The 26,250-nt window shown below is 38.7% G+C and overlaps 1 protein-coding gene across 1 annotated transcript in view; it reads right to left on the bottom strand.

Annotated features, from left to right (window-relative positions):
- The window catches only part of NCKAP5 (NCK associated protein 5), a 347,214-nt gene that overhangs the window by 72,300 nt on the left and 248,664 nt on the right, over nt 1-26,250 (bottom strand). Inside the window, exons 8-10 of the mRNA XM_058421378.1 lie at nt 21,055-21,123; nt 14,577-14,615; nt 9,493-9,612 (exon numbers count right to left, since the gene is read on the bottom strand). Coding sequence (XP_058277361.1) covers nt 9,493-9,612; nt 14,577-14,615; nt 21,055-21,123 — 228 coding nt within the window. The remainder of the gene's footprint in view (nt 1-9,492; nt 9,613-14,576; nt 14,616-21,054; nt 21,124-26,250) is intronic.

Below are 26,250 nucleotides of genomic sequence, written 5' to 3'. Positions count from 1 at the left end.
GACTAGGAACCTGTGCCCTTGTGAACTGATGCTTTTTCCACTGTGGATAAAAGCAGAGCTTATAATACAGGATGTATTACATAGGAAATTCAAAAGGGATCAGCTCCCATTTTGGCAGTAGTCACACCTTCAGAAGAGCTCAGCACAATGCCTGAGCACTCGCAAGTCTGGTCCCATGTGAATAAAGGACCTGAAGACCTAAATGAAAGGTTAAATCCATTTGTTATTCCCCTGGGAACAAGTACCAGGTGAAGACCAGTGACACGGCAGAGAGTACCCATATTTCTAACTACTGTCAAGATCTCCTAGGGATCATTTAGTCGAATAAATCTAAGTGAGACTCTAAAACACAATGCTAATCTCTGGCTCATGCTCACACTTGCAGTATCTATAATTCATAATAATTGTGTCTAAACCTGTGCCTGTGCCTGCATCTACTGTACAGGAGAAGTACACAAGGCTCATTTAGGGAAAAACAATTAATAGTAAGTAATAGAAACTTAAAAAAAAAAAAAAAAAAGAGCATTTCTGCTTCTAAAATATAACTGAATATAAAAATTTAGGATCAAAACACTACAATATTAAGTAGCTCGTTTCTGAAATTGTATACCAGAAAGATGAGATGAAGAGTGGGAGTACAGTGGAGATTTTTAAAGCACTGCTATTAATTCATGATGCCATTACTTTGGCAGTCTGTTTTCCATACTTCTAATGCAGTAAGATGGAGTTTAATTCATAATGTTGAGGATGTCCTTGTGATGCACACAGGACACAGACAAATCACTGCCCCTTGCTGCACCCAGACATCGCTTAGTGACTAATGGAACACAGCCTGCCCACATCTAGAGAAAGAAAGGAGTGAGAGCGCAGTCTAAAAGTGCTAAAAATACAGGAAAACTCAAGGCTGTCAATATCACATTGTTAAAGATTTAATGACAAAGGTAACTTTTCCTTTCAGCTCGCCCTTATCAAGAGAGATACCGAGATGGTAATTTAAGAGTTAAGGCGCTAATGGACTCTTCAGTTTCACTGAGCACCTCGTGCTGATTTTATCTTGAAATACAGTATTTCACATTCTCAGCGAAGTCAACAGAGATTTAGTCAATAGTGCCACGGCCTTTGGATGAGAATTTGAATCTTACCAGAATCCAAACTATCATTAAAGAAGATAGGTCATTTGGGAAACAAAGGAGAGCATTAGTAAAATTCAATACTAAAAGATGAGGTTGGTTCCGTAGGTGTTTTATGATTCATTATGAGTAACATTTTATTCTAATTATCAACCTTTTCTTCTATGTGCAGTATCTGTAAGAATATATAAAAAATATAAAGTATATCATAGGAAAATTATTTTTTTCTGTAACAGATGGCAACAGAAAATACCTATTGAATAATCCTGTGTGCTTCAACCCTTAGCATAATGTTAGTTTGTTTCATTTGATGGAATGTGTAATTTTACATTACTAGCAATTCACACCGGCCTGATATAATCTGAACAGTTTAAATGTTACGAAGCAGAGCACTTACTCCACACCTATTTCTCTGTAAAAGAGCCATGATTCTGTGTTGCTTCACATCTTCAAAGTGCCACCACGCTTAAATAACAGTAAGAAACCCACAGTAATAAAGTAAAATATAAATGAGGGTTTATATGTATTGAGTGTAACAACGGTTGAAAATAACCCTTTATCTAATATTTGTTTCATATATGCTTTTGCACAGTTATCCTTTCTTCAAATCTCAAAGTTTTAAGAAAATAAAAATGAACTACATACTTAGCTCCATTAATGCAATAAAAAGAAAATCATAGATCTGTAATAATAAGGGTTATAATTCTGTAGTGCTTTAGAATTTCAATGTATTCCCATTTTGCCACAAGACAGAGCCCTTTAAATCTTTGAATTAATTTTATACATTCTTTTGGTATTCCACTTGAGAGTTGCAGAGTGTGAAATATGCACCACGACGTGAGAACAATTACCCTGCACACCTGTTGTTTGAGCAGACTGCACTTGAGCAGGACTTGCAGTGGCTACTATTTTATTCCACTGTGAAATCCAAAATGAGGGAAGCTTTAAAAGCTGACCTGATGATATGAACTCGCACTTTTATACGTAACACGCGGCTTTTAGGTACCACATCACATACTGTGATAACATTAGTTCAAATCTACGCTAATTTCTGCTATCAGAATGTCCATGAGAAAGATTTCTTCCATTTAGAAAGGAAATCTGAATGACTCTTGACTTAAATACAACAACTATATATTAAAATAAATAAATTGCAAATTGCAAAACCAGAAACATAACAGACAACACATGGATGCGTTGGTCACACAAAATATAAACACATGAGTAACTCAGAGTTTTCACTAAGTTCACAACCAGTCTCTAAGCAGCCTCTGTACTTACACTTGACCATTTATGCAGGGGTTCACATGGAAAGTTGCTAATAAATCTTGTTAATATACTCAACAAATAGAGCAGGCTGAAAGAGCAGCCACAATTTAAGCATTGCTGTACGTTAAATACAATTGCATGGAATAAAAAAGCAATTCATTTTAATGTTTATTACAAGTGTGATGCAAAGGGCAGGTTTGGAAAGGACTACAGCAATATTCTTTCCTATTGTGGAATTCCTTCCTTTAAAAAATTTATTCCTATATGGAATATACACAATAAAGGAAAAAAAACATGAACAAAATTCTTGTACTTAATTACTCTGTTCACATACTTGCTTAGGGTTTCAAATGCCATATTGGATTCCTGCCATCATGCAGATCATCACTGATAATAAAAATCTATGCAAAGAAGAAAGAAAAATTGTTGGTTCACTCAGTGTCAGTTGCTTATTTTTCTTTGTCTGAAAATTGGCAGTAAAATCTCACTTTTGTTGTCCAGGCCTGTCACATCAGTACAGCCCCACCATTCTCCTGACATGTGCTTACTCTGAAATACACTCTTTGCTCTTGAAAAATGCCTCTACATTTCTTTGAAATTTAAAAAATATTGCTCTCCTCAGTCAAAATCATTCATAAATACTTCACCAAGGATCACTTGTGGCTTTCCTGAAGATTATTTGCTCATTTGATTTGCTAGTTTTGCTATCACTGTAGCAATTTATTTTCATCAGGATAATGGAAATGGCTCATTTTTAGACTTGGTAGCTGAAATTTATCTATTTAAAGTTGTACCACAGAACATCATGTTTGTGTTGATGTGGAAAACCTTTCAGTGGTTTTCTGTGGAACCTCTCCAGGCTAGTTAAAATACTTGGACAGAGGAAGGCTGAGCAGCTGGGGGTAATTTTCTCTTAAAAGCATTATCATTCTCATCAGAACTACATGCCCTGGGAGCTTAAGTTAATGTTTTGATTTTGTTTGAGAGCAAATCGGTAAGAACTGAACTGCTGAAATAAGGGACAGGAGTCTAACAAGAAGGTAAATCACCAAAACACAAATTACTGATGGAGCAAGCCTATCAGGTGGGTTGATCTAAGTCCCTCAAAATAAAATACTGTCCACCACTGACCCTCTCACTGTGCTTTGCTTAAGTTTGATCTGTTGTGAGGGATCTTGCCCTACCTCTCCTCTCATTCCCCCATCTATAACAAACATTTCTGTGTTCCTTTTTCAGCCTGCCTATCTGGGAGCTCCTGCCAGGGCTGGCTGCGTATCAGATGCATCACCAAATTCTTCCAGGTGCTGTGCTGCTGCTGTGCATTCAAAACTAGAAATCATATGGCTTAGGGAGATTAGATGGAGTTTCTCCAGAAGGGGGATGTTCCCTCATCACTGACTTTTTCGGTCACCCATTCATCTAACCAACTGGCTCTCCTAAATATTTTATCTCTGTAATACTTCTTCAGCACATATTTGGAGCTGCAAACAAGGCAAGTAATAAATATGGTTTAGAATGTATTAATACATGTTGATGATTTAAGCTGAGATGAAATACAGACTTTCAAAGTTTTGTATTTCTGTCTTCCCAGATATTATTGGTAAGTGAGGACATGGAACAAATAGTAAGTAGATAACAGTTTACTGAAATAATGCAAGATTGGACAGAACATCACCATCCTCACATGAAGAATGTTCTTTAATTTGTTCTTAAAAGTCTCAAAAAACTTGAGTGTTCCATGCTAGATCCCTGTCTCAATTCCTGACATAAACAAGCATTCTTATAATTTCTCATGGCTGCAAGGTTGGGGGCTCATGAAGATCCTGGGGTAGGATCTTGGTGATGGAAATTTTGGTGATGGTGCACTTTGGTAGCCTTGACCTGGAGGAATCAATCCAGCAGGGCTACAGCCTGAAATCTTTTGAGAACCATAAAGAGAGCAAAATCCACACTTATACTTCTTAAAAGGGGTTCTACTAGCAAGGCAATTCTTGGATAAAGGTAATGTACTAGTTTAAACCTAATATATCTCAAACATGCTTTACATTTACCTTCTTCTCTCTTGATACAGCCCTGGAGGTTATCTTAACTTGCAAGCAGTATTCAATTACTGCTGAAGAAATTAGCAGATCTGGAATTAATTTCTCCTTCAAGTCACCAGACCTGATTTCTGAGTAAGGAAATATTCACTACAGATGCTGCCACACCTTATTTATGTTTATATGTTTACAGAGGAGAAAAGGACAGAGTTTGTCCTGGAGCTGGAACTTTCCTGCAGATTTGCAGAAAGGAGTGCCCTGACAATCTGATGCATACAGAGGAATAAATGTGAAGTAAGCAAATAGGCAGGTCAGCTGCAGGACTTTCACAACTTGAAACACAATTTGCTGATTTGGTATCAAGTCTGCCTGCTCCCTCGAGAGCCTGCAGGCACCTGACTTCTGTGAGAAGGAAAATCTACTGCTACCGGGCATGTAACAATCCACTTACTGAAATGTACTTTGGAATGCTGACAAACTGTTCCCTAACAGTGTGTGACCATCTTTGGGTTTGGTTTTAAACCCTCCAACACCTACCCTAGGAAACACTTAAATATCACACAGATCTCCCTGCTGTAAAGCAACGCAACTTCCCTTTTAACCTCCAGCATTCAGACTTCATCATGTCTAATGAAGTCTGCACCAGAGGTCAGGCTCTGAGCCCAGACATTCCATCTCATTTTGTCAGGTCTCAGGGCAATTAAGTGCCCTCCTTCTTCTTCCCATACATAATAATGTCGTTGGTGCTATTTACCCCTTCCTGCTGAGTCGTGCAACTGTTTCCATCACGGTCTGTACGGCCACGCTCTGTCTTGTACATCAGGGCAGAGCTGTCAGGTTATTAAAAGGGCTCATACCAGTGCAGCCAGCACAAAGTAATTACTATTGAACTTGCCCACCTGAGAGTTCAACACTCTGTGCTGTAGAATTTTAGGCAAAATTTTAGGTGTAAAATTAAACAGTGTGGATGGTCGGTGGGTAATAAATATAAATAGTTTAGCCAGGGAAACGCAAGGAGAAAATAGATGATTCGGGAGACCTCCCTGCTTGGTTCTGGGGTTGATAAAATAGGATTTTTATGATGGAAATAAAATGGCAATGAAAATACAGTTTAAGATCAGGGATATTGTAAATCTTACGATTAGAAATATTATCTTATACTTTCCCAACTATGAAAATTTTATTACTTATTTAATCAAATAAATCAACTCAATAAATTTGGCTACTTGCCACTTTTTCATCCCTTTTCACTGAAAAATCCTGCATGTTTTATAAAAAAACCCTGTGACAATAACTTTCTGGGTGAGAAGTGAAAACAGGACTTCTCCCATGGGAACAATTTATCTATCAAACATCTTGAATTTATGTAAACAGAGCTGTATAATAAATAAAAAAATTAATAAAAAGGGATATTTATAAGAAGGCAACCCCTGATCCCTGTCTTATCCCTTCAGCATCTTTCTGTATATCACTTCCACAGATTTCTCACTTCTAATTGGTTTTCCTCCACTCAGTTTTAAATCTTTGACTATTATCCCCAACTCTTTGTCCCACTTGCAGATGAAGTACAAGGTGGGTCACTAAAATGGAGTTCCTGGTTTTCTTTCCCAACCCCTCTTGCCATGAAAAGCAGAATTTAATATCTTTTTAGCAACCACATTAACAGATGAAAATGAAGGCTGCTTGGGCAGAAGCTACTCATTTGTGCTAGGTTTTAGCAATAACTATTGCTCTTTATCTGACACAAAAGACTTTTCCAAGGCTTCATAATTTAAAAAAAAGCTGTTTCAGAGAGATTTCCTGAATATTGTAAAATAACAATAATGAAAAAAAGAAAAGGTAATCAGCCTTCTCCTTATTCGTCTATTCTAGTACTGCCTCTGTAAATCACACACTTCAGCTACAAAGAATGTCCCCAGAAAGAGAGGATAGCTCTTAAAACTGTCTACAATATCAGAGGTGAAGAGATAAAAGCCTGAATTATCTTTTTATCCACCTAAAATTTTGCATCAGAGACTGCATTACTTATCTTTTCACGACAGGAGTGACACAGCAGGCAGTAAGCACACCAAAATTCCTGGTAGCAAAGAACTTACATTGCAACACACACAATCACAGTATCTCAACAGACATTGCTCCAAAAACAGTTAGGCACTCCAACTTGGTAAGTACTTACACTTTTGGTAAATGCGTGAAAAAGTAATACTTTAAACACCATTTCTACAGTGCAGGATTCCTGAGGCAGTCATGAAAACCATACTACATGAATTTAATTTTTTTTTGCAATTGGTAGCAAAACAAGTGTTTCTTTTGAAGTGTGTGAGAAGTATGAGCAAAACCAACACAGTGCAATTGGTATGGTGTGCAGGCCATTACTCTGCAAATTCAAAACACTTGTGCCAATCCATTCACTGTAAAAAAAATGGGAATTATCTAAGACATATGAATCATGTATTATTTGCTTACAACACTACACACAAAAACCTAGGGCAATGGTGAAATCTACAATTATCTTTAAGTTTTGTTTTAAAAAAATGAATCAGTATTTCCATTGAAATTTGAGAAGTCAAAATGTTTACAGTTTAAAAATAAGCTCACTCTGTAATACAAGAGTCTCCTAATGTCAAATATGGAATAATTTTATGATAATATACAGTGAAATTACAGAGGCTGATATGCAGAAAAGTAGCTAACATTACTGATTTTTAGCTTGGCATTCTTCAAAATCTGTAATTTTACAGAGTGTGGCTACTCCTAGGATGAGGTCAGCATTAAATAAAATTGAACTGTATTGTATCAGAGAGTACAGCAAAGGTGAAAACACCCCGTGTCCCCACCCCCAGTCAGCAGAATTTACCCTTTCCCTTGATTGGGGTCATGCTCTAACAGGAATGTCCTTAAGCACATATTTATAACTTTTCTGTAGAGTGACACATTTAAACCAATATTTACCTCCTGCTCTAAATCTGGGCTGTGTGCACTTCCAAGAAGACATAATGCAAACTGTTCTTTCATTTTATGCAGGCACACAACAGTATTTGCTCAATTTCAGTCCTAAGAAAACATCCTTCTTCCAAGGTTGCATCTCAGGCTGAAAGATCACAGACTACATGCCATTAATTTGAGTCTGGAGCATAATTAGAGGATAATTAAAATTCTGGAAACTCATAGATTTCCTGTTTTGTTTGGTTTGGAATTTTTTTTTTTTTTGGGTGAAAAAGGACATATGAAGTGTTTTAACGAAGTTCTTCCTTTTCTAATGTACACTGCAACTTGCTCTCTTCTTTTTTTACACCTAGCAGGTTAAAACCTTTTGATAGCACGAGAACTGACACAGCAGCAAATTTTGCTCCAGGGAGATCTGGACTTTCTGAATTAACTTAATTCCCTTTTGTCCTCAGCCAGTACTCACACATCCAGTGAAAAAGGGGAAAAAAAAAAAATCTGTGTACATTAGTTCCTGCCAAACTGTGCAAGAACAATGATGTAAAATAGTTTGAATCCCTCAGGAAAACCTATTAGATCATTTGGTTCTTTCTTCCACCTGGTGCAGGTTCATCTCTTTCAAACTTTTTTCAGAGCTGCTGCACAATCCAGTTTCAAGAATTTCACGTCAAAGTGTTGATCCCACTTTTCAGATGCTATCTAACACTTCTGCAGCATTCCCAGAAATAACCTGATTTTATTGTTGCCACACAAGGAATTTTGAATAGGAACTGCATCTGTAATAATGAATGTGCAGCATGTGACTTCTGTGCAATCTAACCCCAAGATGAACATCAGCTGGAGTCACACACTTTGGAAACAGGAAAAAAGAAAGAAAAAGCTGCCCCAAACCAGGAAGAAGGAGCAGGTGACAAGACTGTCAAAAGCAGAAGTGAACAATGAAGAGCCACGCTGTGGTGGATGTGTCAAAACTGTGAATGGATAAAGATAAATCAGTCCTCTGTACAGGGGTCTGTGAAGGATGAACTAGGAAAGGAAGCAGGGGACAAGGGACAAGAAACCAGAGTAGAGGAGGTCCTGACCTAGCAACACAAAAATCAGCACAAAATCAAGAGACAGAACAAGAACCCGAGGAAAACCCAAGAACCCAGATCCCTGTGATGGTGATCTGTGCTTTGGAGTTCCTCAGGAAGTACAACTGTTTGCCCTCAGTGTGGAGACTCTCCTGCCTTTAACATCAGCTGTGAGCAGACCATATTTCTGCAGAAAACCCAGCCCACCCTGATGAGAGTCAGCAGCCCTCAGCCGTTGGACAACAATGCAAGGGACACATTTTCCTGAGTTACAGATGCAGAGTGACAAGGGTTTAAAATACACATTTAATATCATTCATGTAGCTGACATGTCCTGTGAAGTTCTAATTAGTCCTCATTTGCTGTTCTCCTAGCTCATGGTCTGATTTTTGGGAACTTCTGCAAAGCAATTCCATTTCTACGAAAGGATGACAAAGCGACGGGTTCATTCACAGTAACAGACGTTGCCAGATGAAGGATACTGAAACACCTTTTAGTCCTCCAGAATGGCAAATGAGGGAGACATGGGTCAATTGGTTTCTCAGCTGTATCCTCCCATAAAACATTGGCAAAAAAAAATCACTCTAAGCCTGTGAAGATGTACTTAAACCCTTGCAAGTAAGCTGAAACCAGGACGGTATCACATATGGCAAAAGTTAAATAAATGGGCTGTCTTCTCACAGGAAATTACACTGTTCACCATCAAGCAGGATGTTAAGGAATACGAGCTTCTCCCCTGCAGAGGGATAATGAACCCGTATCATTCCATTTATCATAGCGAAGAATCACCTAGAAAAGTAAGTTACTCTGCAGGTGTGCTCCTCTCTCCAGATTTGCAAGCAATATCTGAGCTCACTGGCACACATTTGCAGTTTCAATGGGATCAGAGTACAGATAACAGGTATTTTCTAATATATTAAATCTATCAACTGTCATTTCCCACTCACTGCCATAGCCTTGAAAATAAGAGAAATATATTATAATTTTAAGAAATATAAAGCAGATAGCTTGCTCCCTGCAAAGGCCATTTCCTACCTGAAGGAGGAGATCAGAAGCTGGTTTGACTTTCTGCTGGAAAAGCACACTTAAAGTTCGATTCTGTTGCTCCAGATCAAAAACTCTCATTTTCAGCTTTATACATTCCTCCCTCAGACCCTGCAGCACAAGGGAAAACAGTAAGATTAGAAAGCAGGTAACAGAAGCATGTAAAAAGCTCTAATGTCAGATACTAAGAAGAAATAAACACACAATTTTTAAAGGAGTATAAATCAGAAAAATGTGCTACTTCGTTTTCTCTGGTTGTTTGATCATCCATTACAGCATTAAAGAAAACCTTGTCATGACCAACAGCAGCTTCCTGGCGCCTCCTTTCAGAGTTTTCTGTTAGCATAAAAATGACTTTCCATTTTGCAGCTGACAAAAAGCATAAAGCAGCAATTAATACATGAATACTGTAATAAGCATGACCTAAATAAAACACATAAGCTATACCAAACCAGGCAGAAGTTCAAAGTGGGACTGTGCCTTCAAGGTACTCCTCTGAAGCCTGATCCCTTCCTTGCTTTTTCTGGAATAACCAAATCAGCATTTCTGTGCCTGATGTGTCGGGCTGACAGCCCAGGATGTGCCCAGGTGAGCAAGAAGGCAGAGGCACCCTGGCACTTTCAACTCTCTAAAAGTCCCTCAAAGGATGTTCTCCCCAGATGGGTGTTGGTCCCTCCTCCCAAGCAGCAACTGATAGGAGAAGAGGAAATGGCCTCTGGAATGGCCTCCAGGAGATCTTTAGGTTGTCCATTAGGAAACATTTCTTATGGAAAGGGTTCTCAAGCATTGGAACAGGTGGCAGAGTCATCATCCCAGGAGGGATTTAAAAGCTGTACAGACGTGGCACTTGGGGACATGGTTTGGTGGGCTTGGCAGCACTGGGTTAATGGTTGGACTCCATGATCTTAAGGGTCCTTTCCAGTGCAAGAAATTCTATGAAAAAAGATTTAAAATTGGCCATTAGAAGTGGAGGTGGAGTGTAAAACCAGTCAAGCCAATAACGCCTTTAAGATAAAGCTAAAATCTATCTATGTATTTAAATATCTATCTATCTATCTATCTATCTATCTATCTATCTATCTATCTATCTTCAGTGTAAAACCTGCTTTTCCTGGTCACCTGAAGGAACACAGGATTCTGTCAGAGAGAGGATCTTGGAGACAAGAGCTTTTCAGCATATTTTGTGCAACTGCCTATCTTGAGGTAAGAGAGCTTCCCAAGCCAGGAAAGGCAGTCTCCTAATAAAGACTACATGTAAAAATAATAAGCTGCAGCCATATCTCGGTTGGTTTGTTTGGTTTTTTTTTTTTTAAATTTACATCTCCAAAATACTTACCCTTATTTAAATTTAGGACATTTGCTGCCCTGTGGTATTGCCTAGCTCATATTACTTTCCACCACATGAAGGTGGAGAAGCAGGCCTCAGCACCCCCATATGCTGTCCTGTCAACACCATTAACAACATGATGACCCGGCCTGATGAGAAAACAACTCAGAGAGGGAAATTGTAGCCAAATGTAGCTTAAATTCTTGCCTACAGTTGCTCTAGTCTCTGCTGTAACCAGCACTGAGGTTATAAGAGGTGAACACGTAATAAAATATGTTCATCTTGAGACTCCCAGAAAACTGTAAACATCTTTTTATGCATATGTAAGAGATTTTATGAATACTGGATGAATGCAGTTATTTCCTCCTGATGGTTTTATAGCATTTGTTTTAGGTGGCTGTCAAGTGGCTGTTCAGTTGAAATTGCACGAGCCTTCTAACACGACCCTCAAAAAATCTCGAGGCTGATGATTTCTAAAGCCCTGAAGCTTTGTTTCCTGTCAGTGAGACCTCTTATCCCTGGTCTTGCACAAGGCAATCTCTATTAGGAACAGAGATTGCAAGCATCAAGAGCCATCATTATCTGTCTTTCACAAATCAGAGAATTTAAAACTGAGCTTTGGCTGTTACAACAGTGCTTAACATTTCAAGACTACTAAGGGCACTGAACAGGAAAAATGATTCACAGAAACTAACAGTGTAGAAAAAAATTAAATCTCAGCAAGGCCTCTGCCCAAAACTTTCCTGTCTTACAGTTTTAAAACCATGAGATTTACGTTTCAAACTTTAGAATTTCTGTAAAAAAGTGAAATATAAGATAGGAGATTACCCACCCAGATGTTATAAACCCTGCCAGTGGTAATGCCACACATAGCACAGAGGAGAAATGAAGCACATAAAGGTAGCAGTATTCTGGTAAAATAAAGTCTGAGTTTAGAAGCCTGAAGTCCTAAAATTACCAATTAATACAACTATCAAATGTCTGAGGCATATAATTCCTCTTCCATGGGCAAAACAACTAGCTATTAAAGTAGCAATCTCCCAAATATTTAAAGTGCTCCCAGGGTTTCTGTACAGTGCTATCCGAGCAGCTCTGTAGTCTTGTTTTATCTCTTCAGTGCGAATGAGACTCACTCTTCTCCAAAATGGGATCCAGTGACCTCAGCAGAGGTTCCAGAAAAACACTGCTCTCCCTCTGAACGTGCTTCTTTCTGCTTTAATTAACACATAATTCACTTTTTAAAAAAATTTAATTGATGAAAATAGAGAAACAGCTTTCATACAGAACCCAGAGTAAAAAGAACAATCTCCTGAATACACTCCTGTGGCGGAGATTGCAATGCAAGAGGTAAATAAACAGGTCACAAAATGATTTAATTAAATGGTTTAAATGGTTTAGCTCAAATTTCAAACTGCTGATCCAGATCTAATATGGAAAAAAAAAAAATTTAAAAATCCACTTCTTAACAGTCAACCAGCTCATGTTATATGAGAAGTCTTCAGGTGGAATGAGAAAGAGTGGAGGTTTTCAGTATTATAGCATACATGTTTGGCTCAGTTAATTTTGTTGGATATCTGACTTCTTAAAGTTCCTAGAGGCAAAATTTTCTATTAGTAAGTGGTAGAAAATCCATAGAATTTTGCTACATAAAATTGTGAAATTATGCTGCGTGGCTAACTCAGCACAAATTCAATTTAATGCAGTTCCTCCAGTCACATCAAAAAAAAGTCTCTCATGTTAGAGCAATTCTATACGTATTGTAACAAATTACATACCTGAAAAGTGAACGTTTAAGACTGTAATTCCATTTCAAGGATTCAGTGACATTGATAAATCACTCAAGCTTTGCTCACTCAATTTGTGTCACCAGAATCTCTCAGTGGGATCACAGTCTTTCCACATCCCAGCAAGTACACAGCGCTTTATTCGTTACATTACAGCATGTACTTAATTTAAGTGAAAATTAGTCCTTGAGGGATGATTTCAAATTCACAGCAAAGCCCACGCAGTGTGTGCTACTGTACAAAATCACTCTTCTCCCTTTTGTGAAAGCTCTCAGCTTTCCTTCACGTCTTGCTCTGCTCCAGAGGTGTGTTATCTCTCTGTGGCATGACTGACTCTGTCCTACTGCTCAGCTGCACGATGGTAGATTTATCTGTTTACCAGCCACTATTTGGGTTCTGATATCTACCCTTTGGGGACTGGTGTGAGGAGTGCAATTTCCTCTTTATTGTACACTATTGTGCTCCTGTCTTTTCTTATAAAAGAACTCGTATGAATGGTGTCAGGAGCACCATAACAGTTAATATTCATTAGCATTTAGAAAAGTACCCTCTTTCCTCTTTCTATGGATATTAAATTAGCTGTTATTACTCAGTAATAGGTAAGCAGCTGTTAAATCCCATCAACCCTAAGTAAATCACTTTATTAAATGTATTCGGATCTGTTTTTATTGTATCCTTAGGAACTCCTCAGTTCCTATGGGTTTGGAAGGGATTAATTACTGAAGAAGTCTGCAGTCATCAAAATGTCTGACACCTTTGCAAAGGAAATCAGGAAGCTCCTCTCTCCATTTGGGAAACAATCAAAATATTCCCAAACTAGAGATTAATATATTGAGATTAACCCTCTGGTGAGTATTTCATCACACACGGTTTTAAAACACAAAATGCGTATGAGGTTTTTGAGTATATTAACATGAGAAAATACCTCCATTTCCATTGAAACTGTATAGAAACACCTATTTGGGATTTTTTTAGAAAATACTTCAAATTGTATTTCTAGCAGGTGTCACAGGAATGGCTCCGCAGTCCTCTGATGATGCACAGACCCTGCTCCTACATGTAAACAGAGAAACACAGCACAGACAGCAGCAGGGCAAACTTCCCTGGGTGTCGTGGCTTGCACAAATCACCTCTGAGCTGCTGGAAGGCAGTACCCCCCTTCCAGAGTAAAAACCTTTGTTGTGCATCTAAAAATCACGGGATGAGCAATGACACTTTCAACCCTGCCTGTGCCCTGTGTCCCCACTCTTCCCTTCACAGGGAGAGTTGTGAATGATGTCCTCTGGGCAGAATGATGTCCATAAAGGGAGGCTTTGGAGCTTCAAAAACTATTTGCATCTAGAATACTTTTGTGTGTGTGGCAAGAGGTTTTTTTGATTATTTTAACTTGGCGTTTCTTGCTGCATTTTAAGAACATTATTACTTGTCCTGTCATTAGGTGTAGACAAAATAGTTTATATTCTCCTTTCCACTATCTGCTTTAAAAGACTGCATTTATGTCTCTTTCCGAATCATCTTTTTAAAACTAAATGATCCAAAGCATTTTAATAATGCCACATCCATCAAGTGGTCTAGACCTCACAAAGGATCACTCCATGAATATTGAAATGCTCACAGCTTATTGTTATAAACTTTATATTTTGTTTGTCTTTCCCTCTTTTTCTCCCTGACAAAATGAAATCACAGAATCATGTTTAACTCAAAGACCACTTCAGAAAACCAGACCTTCAGGCAGGACTTGATGCAGGACAGACCTCTGAAGAAGCCACAGTGAATCTCTTCATTGTGCCAGGTTTGCAATTATCCTACAAGTATTTTTCCAGTGCAGTACTTCGCCTGCTTACTGAATGTGTGAACATAGTTTAAAAATGTATACTGTTTAAGAATATATACATCTCTCTCAAATAAACAAGGAATATCTGCAAGCTTTCAGTTACACTGAAAATACCCAAACCACAACTTACCTTTTGAGTAAGTAGAGCTTGAACAACCTGATTAGCTACCTGAAAGAAAAAAAGTAAACAAAATTACATATTTTATCATGTGTGTGTATGCATAACAACACATTCTTTTGTGGCCTGTCCTGGTTTCAGCTAAGGCAGGGTTAAATTCCTCTCAGTAGCTGTTACAGTGCTGTGCTTTGGATTCAGAATGAGAATGGTGTTGATAACACACTGATGTTTTGGTTTTTTGCTAAACTGTGCTTATCCTAAGTCAAGGACTGTTTTTTTATCTTGTTTCATGCTCTGCCAGTGAGGATGCTCACAAAAGGAACTGGGAGGGAGCACTGCTGGGACAGGTGACCTGAACTGGCCAAAGGGAAATTCCACACCAAGGAATGTCAGGTGACACAAATAGGAGAGCTGCCAGGAAGGAAAATGTTCTTATCTCAACATACAAGTTTTCTGCTGACTCTTCTCCCCATCCTATTGGATTTGAGCAAGCAGCTGTATGGTGTTCTGTCTCCATCTCAGCTGAAAACCACGACAGCCCTTTTTTGGCACCCAATGTGGGGCCCAAGGGGTTAAGTCAGATCCGACCAGAGTGTTAAAAGATTGTTATATTCATTCGCTGTTTTACAGTTGCCAGTGGTTTTACACTCCACTTTCTATCTACAACCACCATCACTTCCAGCATTTTCATTATTTGCTAGTATTTTAATCAGATAATACCAGTAAGAATACATGAAATTCACATCAACTACCTCTGTGCTAGTCCTCATTACAAGCAAATGTACGCTGTATCAATTGCAGTGTGACATGAGGGGCATTTGGTTAACTTCTGTCATCTCTTCTTTGCAATAGATTAAACTTCCACAGTTCTATATGTGGCTGGTATGCACCAGCATGGATTGTCTGCATTCACTAGAGCAGATTTTTACCAGCCAAGGAGGGAGGCCTGAATGTTTTCATGAAGTTTAATTGTTTCTTGATTAACTATTGACAAAATGGTACATCTATCATGACAAGCAGAAACCATAAAGTGCCACAGAAAATTAAAGTACCTACTGTCATCGAAACGTGATTGGAAGGCATTCACCCCACATAGCATAATTGACTTGAACGAGATTACACGCCATTGATTAGAAGAACTATATATTCAACAGGGAATTTTTGAAGTTATTTATTTTATACATCCTTCCTAGTTTATATTTACCAGCAAGGATAAGGGCAGTGAGATGGAAGAAGGAGGGAGAGAAAGAAAGACTGAGGTAAGATTTTCTGTTGAAGGTTCGACACCATATATGCACATGTTATCACAAAATGTGCTGCCTTATAGTTTTGCTCCTGCATTTAGGTGGAGCAAATAGAGAAAAAAGAGATTTTTGATTTGATTTTGGTTTGTGGAAATTGCACTAAAATTTATGCAGGTAACACTAAATAATCTGCATTGATTCTTGTTTTTCTTGGCAAAAAATAACCCCCTCCCCCACCACTGATGTAAACTCCGTTGGGAGCAAAGAGCTGCAGCAGCTAATTCACTTCTGTAAATAATTTACTTCTGCTAGATACAAAAGCTACATTTGATTCATACTCATAAAATTGCCGAGTATCAAATTATTTTTCCAAACTGGTCCCTGACTTCAGGCAGCCTGTGGAATAGCGCTGCGAAAGAATCGCTCTATACATGATTTAACAGAAGACACAGACTAATATTAGAACAGTAATAACCAACAGAAGTAAACATGCTAGGGTTTTGAAAGCCCATGTGCCTGGCCCTGCAGGCTCTCAGGCTCTCCATCCGACACTGCTCCTTCTGGCAGGTACTTTAAGGTCTGTCTGCTCTACCTGAAAATTGAACAAACCATAGCGAATACATTATTTCTTTACTTTCTGACACAGAGTTACTTCAGCAAGGAAGAGCTAAAAGGTTCTTTGAAGTGTGCACTAGTCACTCACAACAGCATAGCCTACAAAATGACTCCTACGGCTTTACATATTGTACAGAGGAGTGTAAATGGCATAATATTCCAAACGGGAAAAAAACTGAACCTGCTGATGAATGTATGACAAATTTTCCAGCTTTTGAGTGAAGATAGGTATCTAAATGCAAGTACCTGCCAGTGATTCATAGCTCCCATGGAACTCAGCAAGAAAGATATGTAACCAGGTTCTTTAGAAAAATGTGGCTATTTTTTTCTATTATCTAGCAACTTGGCAAACTCTGTTGTCATTATCATTCAAGATTTTTCAGGTCTGTATTTTTGGTATTCAGCAGGAACAGAGGTGGGAAGCCTTCAGTGAAATGTTCTGCAGTTACTAAAATTAATTTAGCACTCAATAAGTGGAATCATAGCCAAATGTTTGCATTTCAAATAAGGTTGCCATTCTACTCCTACAGCATATGGAAATAAGCTGCTGAACTCAACAATCTACTTCATTTTAACTTACAGGTATCAGGAGACACCATGGATGTGAATGAACAACATCAACCAGCTCCACAAAACTGATAGTCACAACTACCAAAAACTGTGGAAACTGAGATCACTGAAGGCAGAGGAACTGACTTCTGAGTTGCAGAAAATGTGAAAATATTACGTTCCCACTTATATGAGGCATAACTGTGGCTCAATCCCTGTAAAACTACTTGACCTGTGATAACTGCAGTTAATCAAGGTGAAACAAGGAACAGAAAAGAGCTGGCTGCTTCCTTGGTCTGCTGTTCTGCAGATGGTGACACTCCTTGCATTCACACTGCCTTGCCTTTCCATTGAACTTAAGAGCCAAAACCTTTAGGTGATGTTTCCTTTTCTGGATTGCAATAAAAGAGATAAAAGAACCAGCTTCACTTTTTCCTTAGGCAATTATGTTTACAAATATATGTCATAAAGTGGTCTTAATAGAAAAGGTATAAAAGAATGAATCAAAGAAAAGACACTCTAATGCAACATCTGTTATGCCTTTTACAAGTACTGAGATTTTACACAGCTGCCTTTAACGTTTGATTCCATATGCGCAAAGATATTTCAAGTGTACTAAAATAAAAGATTTATCTTTTATTCAAATCTTAAAAACAGAATGCCTTTTTTTTTGAGATAACTCTGCATTTTCGATTAGTTAATTCTTAAAACGTCAGCAAAAATACCAACTACCCCAAGCTGTAAAATTTCCTGCATGTGAATATGGTGAAGCTTTGACAGAAATCTCAGTTGGCACAGTGATGTGAATAACCATGACATTGCCACCTACAGATAAACTGACAGCTGAATTCCACAATAGGAAACTGGGATTAAGCATGTTAACCTCAAAGCCCAAAGGTACATGAAGACAATCCTGGGTTTTGCATTAAATTTTTCAGCAACAGAAAGATACATTTATGGAGTATGTCTGAAATTAAATAAGCTCTTTTCTTATTTATCAAGTACTGTAACATTTCAGTAACACTTTTTTTCCAAATACTGTTCCATGGTTTTTACATTTACACTTCAGAGGTGAACAATTATTTTAGAACCAGTGAATAATTGTTAAAATTCATAAAGGACTGCTCAGCTTGACCCGTATGCTTTTCAGATTTAATCTCTCTGAACATTTGAGTTTCATTGAATTTTACCATCAAAATGATTACAGAGCGTGCATTTTTATGTCACAGTTGCAGGCATTTATACAATATTAAATGTAGGGCATTATACGAATGAAAAGTACTATGTAAAATAACTGATTAAAAAAAAAAAAAGAAAAATGAGAGAAAATAATGGCAAGCATATCTTTAAAAACTCAGCTCTGGTATCTGCTACAGACAGACAGAAAAATCACAGCAGCTATTTTTACTTTCTTCATATTGAGCTTAATGGCCACCAACACCTGAGCAGAGATCATACAGTGCATCACAGGTGTCCTCCTCACTCTGCTGTGACCCTGAGGGACCAGGCAGGTGACATTGCCAGGGTGGCCAGGTTACATGGGGCTGGAGTGCCCTGAGCACAGTTTGCTCGTGCCCGGGGGAGAGAAGCTGCAATCTGAGCCTGCTGAGAGTGAGTGAATGATGGCAGCGTTCTCTCTAGAGTTACCAGATGATGCTCCCAGCCTTCAGTTCCTCAAGGGCCTGTCAAGCCTCCCAGAGGTGGAACAGCCAGAATGGTCAGGAGGTAGCCTGGGAGGGAAGCACTCCTTGTGCATCAGCCCAGGAGAATTTCACTGCACTCACAGCTCACTTGACTACAGAGGCAAAATTAAAAAATTAAAATCATGGTTGTAATAGGCACTCACACGTTTCAGTGGCAGTTTCAGCTGTCTCAGGTTTGGGTGTGATCACAGCCCTGTGTTCCTGGGAACAGCTCTGTTCCTCACTCCAAACCTGCCAGGTGCCCCTGAGGCAAAGTGTGGCTGCAGCACAGATACACGGCTGCTCTCGAAATACATCTGCTCCTAAAAACACTGAACAGGTTCTGAGAGACAGACTGGGGAAGGGCTGAGGAAATTTTCACTTTCAAGAAGAGGGGCTGGTGTAGGATGAGTTATGAACAGAGCAACCATCAGATTTAAAGCACTTAAAAATTTCAGTGGAAATATTTTCAAATATGTTTTAAAAAATCTTTATGGAAAGCATTTTATTTGCTTAAGATCTTGAGTAACAATCCCTGGCTGGAAAGGACTTTTTGGTTATTAACTAAACTTCTGTCTCATCTCCTATTCTCTTTATTGCTACTATAAAGAAAGAGGGTGAGAACGTGTGATTTCTTGTGCAGTTCCACCAAAGGAATGTGCTCAGGTGAATGCTGACCCAGGACTCCTGAAGAACCTGCAGCTATTAAATATGGTTTTCTTGCTTCAGTCCCTGGCAAAAAACTTCTTCACCCAAGTGAACAGAAGGCATTAAGTCCAAGCTTGTGCCAGCTGAAACAATGCTGTTACAGTACCTCTGCCAAAGCATTGTGAAACACACAAAAAAAGAATGAGATTAAAAAAAAAATAAAACAGAGAAGCGCAAACCCGGAGGTGATGAGAAGCACTTTCTCCTGAAAAAGTTGACGCAGTGAAAGAAGATGGATACAGCTGTGATAATACAGAAGAACTGAAAACAGACAACATAATAAAGATAATTGAAGATAATAAAGTTCAGAGCATAGTTTGATTTAATTATATGATCTTTAAACTAAAACAGTGTGTGAAAAACAATCTTGTCTCAGAAATCCGTCATGCTATTGCAAACAGAATAAAAACATGTTTTCTGTCCTTATAATCTGCAATGGAGTGTTTTGCTGAAATGGACAGCTACGGTGCTTCACTCATTTCCAAAACTAATTATGTAAGCAGATTTTGTCCTAGACAATCAGAAAATAATTTTAAGTCAGGCTCTGTAATTCAAACAGAAGTTAGCAATTATATGGTAATTTCATCCTTATCACCAAGGTATCCACGCATGGTTCGAGTGTGCACTGAAAGAGTGAGTCAGGCACTGCAGGCAAAGGCTCTGCTCCTACCCCAGAGCCACAGAACAGGCAGGGCACGACCAGTGGGAAGGTGTATCTGCAAATTCCCTGACAAAAATATGCCATAGTGGCAAAAGAGAGGATTTGCTGATGAAAATATGCACTAAACAGGAGGTATCTTGTACCAGAGCTGTATTGCTCATGCTTCCAACACTCCAGCAAATACCGATTAAAAATTTAAAAAGCTGGTGTGAAGACTGGAATTGCCATCTGCCCTGGGTGGTTTGCTTGCTCACTTACTCTCTTCTCCAAGGTACAGCTGAGGGTCTTCTTGTTTTGTTTGCATGTCAGCTAATTACTTATGCCACGACACATCCTTATCATGGAATGGGTAAATGATTTCTAGCAAGCAACACTTTGAGCCACTAAGAGCTTTGAAACCACTCTGAGGCATGCTGAAGAGCCTTGTCAGGAGGAAGAAGTGAGCATCAGCACGTGTTTGGGGAAAGCTCCATGTGACAGGAGATATTAAACACTTCTGCAATGTAGGCATTGCTGGAGTGCTCAGACAGCATGTGAGGGGTGAATTATATTCTAGCTGTAACTGGAAGCTCTGATCTAGGCAAGAGCTAGAAAAAACAGCATTAAAAGCTGTGTATGTAACCCTAACGGGGAGCTGAGAGACTCAACTCCAGGGTTATGGAAGGTTTTACACGGGAAAGCTGAAGGATTCTTGAATGGAGAAGCCACTGCCACATGTGTTCCACTTTACAGAAAAGGAGTGCACAGCACCTAATAGGCAAATTCTAATCTCCTCTGCCTAATGAAAGCAAACCAGTTCAATGGTCACAGGGATAGCAACTTCTCAGTGAAGAGCTGTGGTCAAAACAGGATTTACGGCAGAGGTCGTGGAGAACAACACCTTTGACTGCCAGACACATGCTCTTGGAATTAATTAGAATGAAGTAATACAAAAATTGCAGAACAATGTCAACCTTCTAAGAGAGGGAGAGATTAATTTGTATTAATTTAATTATAGTAGCAGGTAAGAACAACCTTTTTATCTACCTTACCTCATCGAGACATCTTTCATACTGCTCTCTCTGATTTTCATTTTCCAGAGCCAGTGCTGAATTCTCTGCCTACAGTAAAATGGAACAAATAAGTAAATAGGTAAATTTAGCAAAGGAGATTTTTCACCATATGACAATTCATAGGAATCCTCAGGGGGCTTACCTACTGTACCTCTTCAAGATCCAGAATAAAATGCACCATACCATCTATTTTGCTGCAGCTTGGTGCTTTTGAGTAAAACCAGAAGTGACATTCATCTATGAGCTTATTCACACCCTGCATTACAATTTAGAACAATATCATAGCAGATACTCCATGTATGTCCACCATCTCACCTTGTCAGGTGCAATAGAGTTGGCAATGAAACACCATAAAAGATATTGACATATCTTCTTCCCTTTCCTGTTCAGAGGGAACTTGCTACCTGAGAACCACTTGGACACAAACAGAGGCAGCCACTATCACAGGGAAACAAAAGCCAACATTATGTAAACTTTTAGCTGTGGCAGCTCCTCTCAAGCCTGGTTTCTCCAGTGGGGAGCCCCACATGCACAGGTCACTCTACAGCTAATTGGTGAATTAATACGCCCTTTAACTGACCCTGATAAATTTAATAGTCTTTACTGACCAAAAAAAAATCCAATTATTTCAAGAGTGAGGGGTATTTTGCAACATCTAAATGTAGTCTTGAAGTCAGACTTTTTTTTTCCACACTTAGGTAATTTTAAATATGATAAAATTTCCTGCGCAATACAGCCTTTCATCTGTCTTTAGTTTTCATTACGCTCAAATTTTTATATAGTGAAAACTTAAAAACAGCATAATCTGCTAAGTAAATCAGAGTAAATTAAAGTATTTTTCTCTATATATCTATATTGACTTTAGGAATTCTTACAGTACAAGAAAAGGAAAATCTCTGAAGTGTGATGCAGTTTCATCAGAGCAAGTTTCAACTAGTCTTCTCTTAAAGACTCAGAAACTAAAACAACACATATAAAAATCTGTGAGTTAAAACTGACTCTAGAAATCTCTGCCTCCCATGCATAACTTCCTATCACGTAACCATAACACCAAAATCAATACATCCCCATAATTACAACTATTATGCAATTTACAGTACTTGCATTACTTTAACCTACTGTCAACCTACAAAACTTAAACAAGTGCTGTTTCAAAGGAATTGTGGTTACACAAAACAACAGTGATAAATATAGTTAACATTTGTAGTTTTAGAGGAAAATTAATGTAGTGTGCTGTATGGAAAGACTCTGAAAGATGTACAGTTTCCTCTTCGCTGTTAAAAAAAAGTCAATGAATCAACAAAATAAGAATGCCAAAGTCTATTAAATTGATTCATTAATAAAAAATTTCAAATTCAGCTGAATCACAGAAGTATGGCTAGGAAGCAAAAGTAAATGTACACTATTATCCAGCATCTTGAAAGAGATTGAAGAGTCAAAGTGTGGTAAGAAACAAGGGCATATAGAGTTTACTTATTTAAAAGTCTAAATAAGCAAGTGTACAGAATCTGTGCTTTATCTCCAGGGTACAATTAAAGCCAGCAAAGGTGGTAAAATGCTCTGCATCATATTTTCACAATGTCACCTATGAATGGGTTCAACATATGGCTATAAAAAGTCTATGGGTGATCCTGCAGAGAGCACTGCGAGATGAGGCAGCAAAAAGCAGCAAATGCAAAAGTGGCAAAGGAGAAGAAGAAGCTGCAAAAGCAAAAGTAGCGGTAAGAAATCAGGAGCTGGAGAGTAAACAGTCCTCCAGATTGAAGAGACCAGAGTTTGCCTGTACAGACATACTCTTGAGATTCATTGATAAAATAAAGAGATGTTGGTTACATAAGATATTCCTGAGTTAAAGATTTTTGGATGTTTTCTCTATGAATATCCCCCTAAAATGTCATCCCGAAGAAATTCCTACTGTTTTGAAGCAATCACTAAAGGATTCGTCTGCACAGACTTACACATAGTGATATACTGATGGATCCTGGTTTTAATTTTCATTTTCATTAACAGAAAAATACATGGTATAATTTTATCCTAAAACAGTTTGGGCAGACTGCCTGCACACAGAGAAATGTGCAGAAGAACTACAGCACACACTTGTACTATACAAAATACACAGTAAGTTCCCGTGCTTCTCTTACTCCATGTTTTGGAATGCTGCAAAATGGAATGCTAAATCTTCCAGCATCTGTTCACTGCACCTCTGATTTCAGCAAGCTATTGCATTCCAAACAGGCTACCAAAATTAGGAAATCTAAACCTGACAGCAGTATAAATAAAGGCTACATTTAAGCTCTTATCAATCCACAGTGGAAACATCTGTATAATAAAACCGATTCTCACACCATTGGTTCTAAAATTGTAGTGCAAGGATGTAATGCAGTCACTGTTAGCTTGACTTTTGTGCTTCTTGATTGCCAAGCAAATCATGCCTATTTACTTGGCATTTTTGTAATGAGGACTAGAGTAGAAGGGAACACTTGACTGACTTTGCTTTACAATCTGTGCCAGTTCCCACAACATGGGAAAACCAGTACTTGAGACATTAAATCACTCTACAGTGCAACCAAATACTTGATAATAATGCTCATTCCCCCGAAAGTATTCATTTGGAAAATTTGTAATAGCACTTACAGTCTCAAAACCCTGCCTCCTAATCCAAACCTTCATTTATTTAACAGAAATCACTGGGTTTGGATGTTATTGAAAGGCTGCTCAATTTTTGCCCCAAAGGGTCTGCCTTCCTCTCGTATATTCTGGGCATCGTTTGCCAGTTAAGCACAGCACTTCTCCTTGAAGGAAACTGCTATTAAATTTCCCTTTTTATTTTCAGGCCACACTTAGGCTAAGCTGCAGGAAGAAGCCCCCCTGTCTTCTCACAGCTTGGAAGCTTTTGCACACTTGCAGGCACCCAGGGGCAGTGAGAGTTCTGAGCCCAGTGCAGCCACTAATCCCACCCATGACCCAGCAGGGGACTATGCAGGGAACACTGAGCTTGCTGAGCACAAGCAACTGAGAGCCCTGAGAACGGCACTTTCTGACACAGCCACTGATTTCTAAAGTGGTTCCTAGTTTCAGGCATAGCTGTCCTCTAGGAATTTGAGTATATTTTATGTCACACACGGAAATGAACAATCATTCTGTGTCCCTCAGCCTGGCTAACACTGAAAGTGATGCAGCCCAGCACACACAGAACTCGCAGTGCCTGCCCCCAGCACATCATTTCTCGGGGGTGCAGCTCACAAAGCACAGCAGCATTCAGTCAGCCAAAAGTAACTGTGGCACAAATTAAAAGAAACATCAGTACCTGCTGCTTTTGGATCACTACAGATTCAAGGATCCTAAAATGTCAAAATAGACATCCCTCCCAATTCTGATTTGGGAGAAATTATTTTGCACTGGAGTCTCTCCCAACACTGGAAAATGTAAAGATGACTTGGGTAATGCTAAGCAGCCTCCAACTTCCTGAATTAGAGACAACGTGGTTCTGAATTGGGAGATGGAGGTAAAAGTAAAACTTCAGACTACTTTAACAAACAGGCTGCCTTGAATTGATACCACTGCTAACATAAAGCCATTATGAGACACTTTGCCAACTGATTTTGATTCTTTCCTCAGAATGAAAACATAGCCCTGGTAATGATAAAAATTCTTTGAGTCAGTTAATAGCTTTCTCTCTCTCCCATAGATATTTTCTCCTGTGGGGCAGCTGTTTGCACTGTTTCAAAGTTAATAAAATCTACACATCTGATGCTTCAATAGACAGCTCTCTGTCCTTTTATAATGACAATGAAATTAATTAAAACACTGAATCTTCTACTAGAATGCACGAATAAAAGAGAAGCAAGACTAAAAGAGAATTATGTTCAAGATAGTTTTCCTTACTCAACCTTTATCTCAGAGCTGAGACAAAACAAAAGGATGGGAGGGGGTAGAAAGAAGAAAGCAGGGGGAGACATGCATTTTGCATGAAGGGAAGAGGAGATCATAGAATCATGGGGTGGTTTGGATCAGAAAGGACCTTTAAAGATCATCTAGTCATGGGCAGGAGATGAAGGTCTAAAGGTTGTATGGCTAGTTAGCAGCTCAGCGTGCTCTGAAGGTATCATCAATAAAGGTCAAGAGGAACAAAGTTATGACAGTGAACTTTAAAATCCCTGCCAGAATGCTACCCCACAGTTACCATGGGCACTCCTTTGTTATTCATACTAAACCCTCTCTCCATTTACAGAAAGCTTTATTGATTTACACAGACATTCATTTGTCATGCCCACTGCAGTGTATTATGAGCTGTCCAAGCACTTCAAATGTACTCAGCAATTTTTTCCTGCTTTCAGCCTCTGATTTTGTAAACTTCTGTGGTCACAGCTTCCTACAGCACATGAGAGGTCAAACCCTGTTGTTGGCAAAGTAAGAAGTGATGCTGTTGCATCTTTTCCTTAGGTGCTTGGAGCATTTTTGGTAAGCTGCTGTTCAAGGAAGAGTTTACCACTTTTACCATGTCTGTGTCTTTGCTCACAGGGAGCTTTCCGAATGCTTCTGTCCCTGCTATGCAGAAAATTTGTCCTTTGAAAGATTAATCCAAAAAATTGTCAGAGAAAAGTTAAACATCATACTTATGCTGGACAGAAGAGCTGAAAATTACATTTGTGCTTTTAAATCAATATAATTGTAGCAACCAAAGCCTTAATTTAATTCTAGCACTATAACAGCATTTCCACTGGCCACTTTCCAGTGCCTTTTACATTAGTAAAGAAAGCTCTTTGCTAGGAGTAAAATGGGAACTGCACCTCAAGGCCACCTGTCAACATTTGGATGTTTCCACCTTGTCCTTTACACTTTTCCCACAACAGGCAACCAGGGAGCATCTCCCTGCTGAACAGCTCTGCTCCCTGGCCCTACATCCCCAGGACACTGAGACTGGGGAGTGCTACCTACTGATGAAATAATCAGTGAATTTAGTGGGATAATACTTAAAATATTTTTTAAAAAAATTTATTTAAATGTCCTAGTCTTAACTATTTCTTCTGGGTCATGGAGATGGGAGGAAAAATACAAAACACCCAAAAGAAAAAATCAGTGATATGATGACAGCCAAGCTTCTCACCCTTGCTTCAAAACACTTAGCCTTCTCAGTAGCATAATTTTCTGTTTTATTTTTTAATAGCCTGTTGT

The sequence above is a fragment of the Hirundo rustica genome, chromosome 7 (assembly GCF_015227805.2).
Source record: "Hirundo rustica isolate bHirRus1 chromosome 7, bHirRus1.pri.v3, whole genome shotgun sequence".
Classification (NCBI taxonomy): Eukaryota; Metazoa; Chordata; class Aves; order Passeriformes; family Hirundinidae; genus Hirundo; species Hirundo rustica.
The sequence above is the reverse complement of the archived record's forward strand: the minus strand, read 5'-3'. Positions and strand labels throughout refer to the sequence as shown.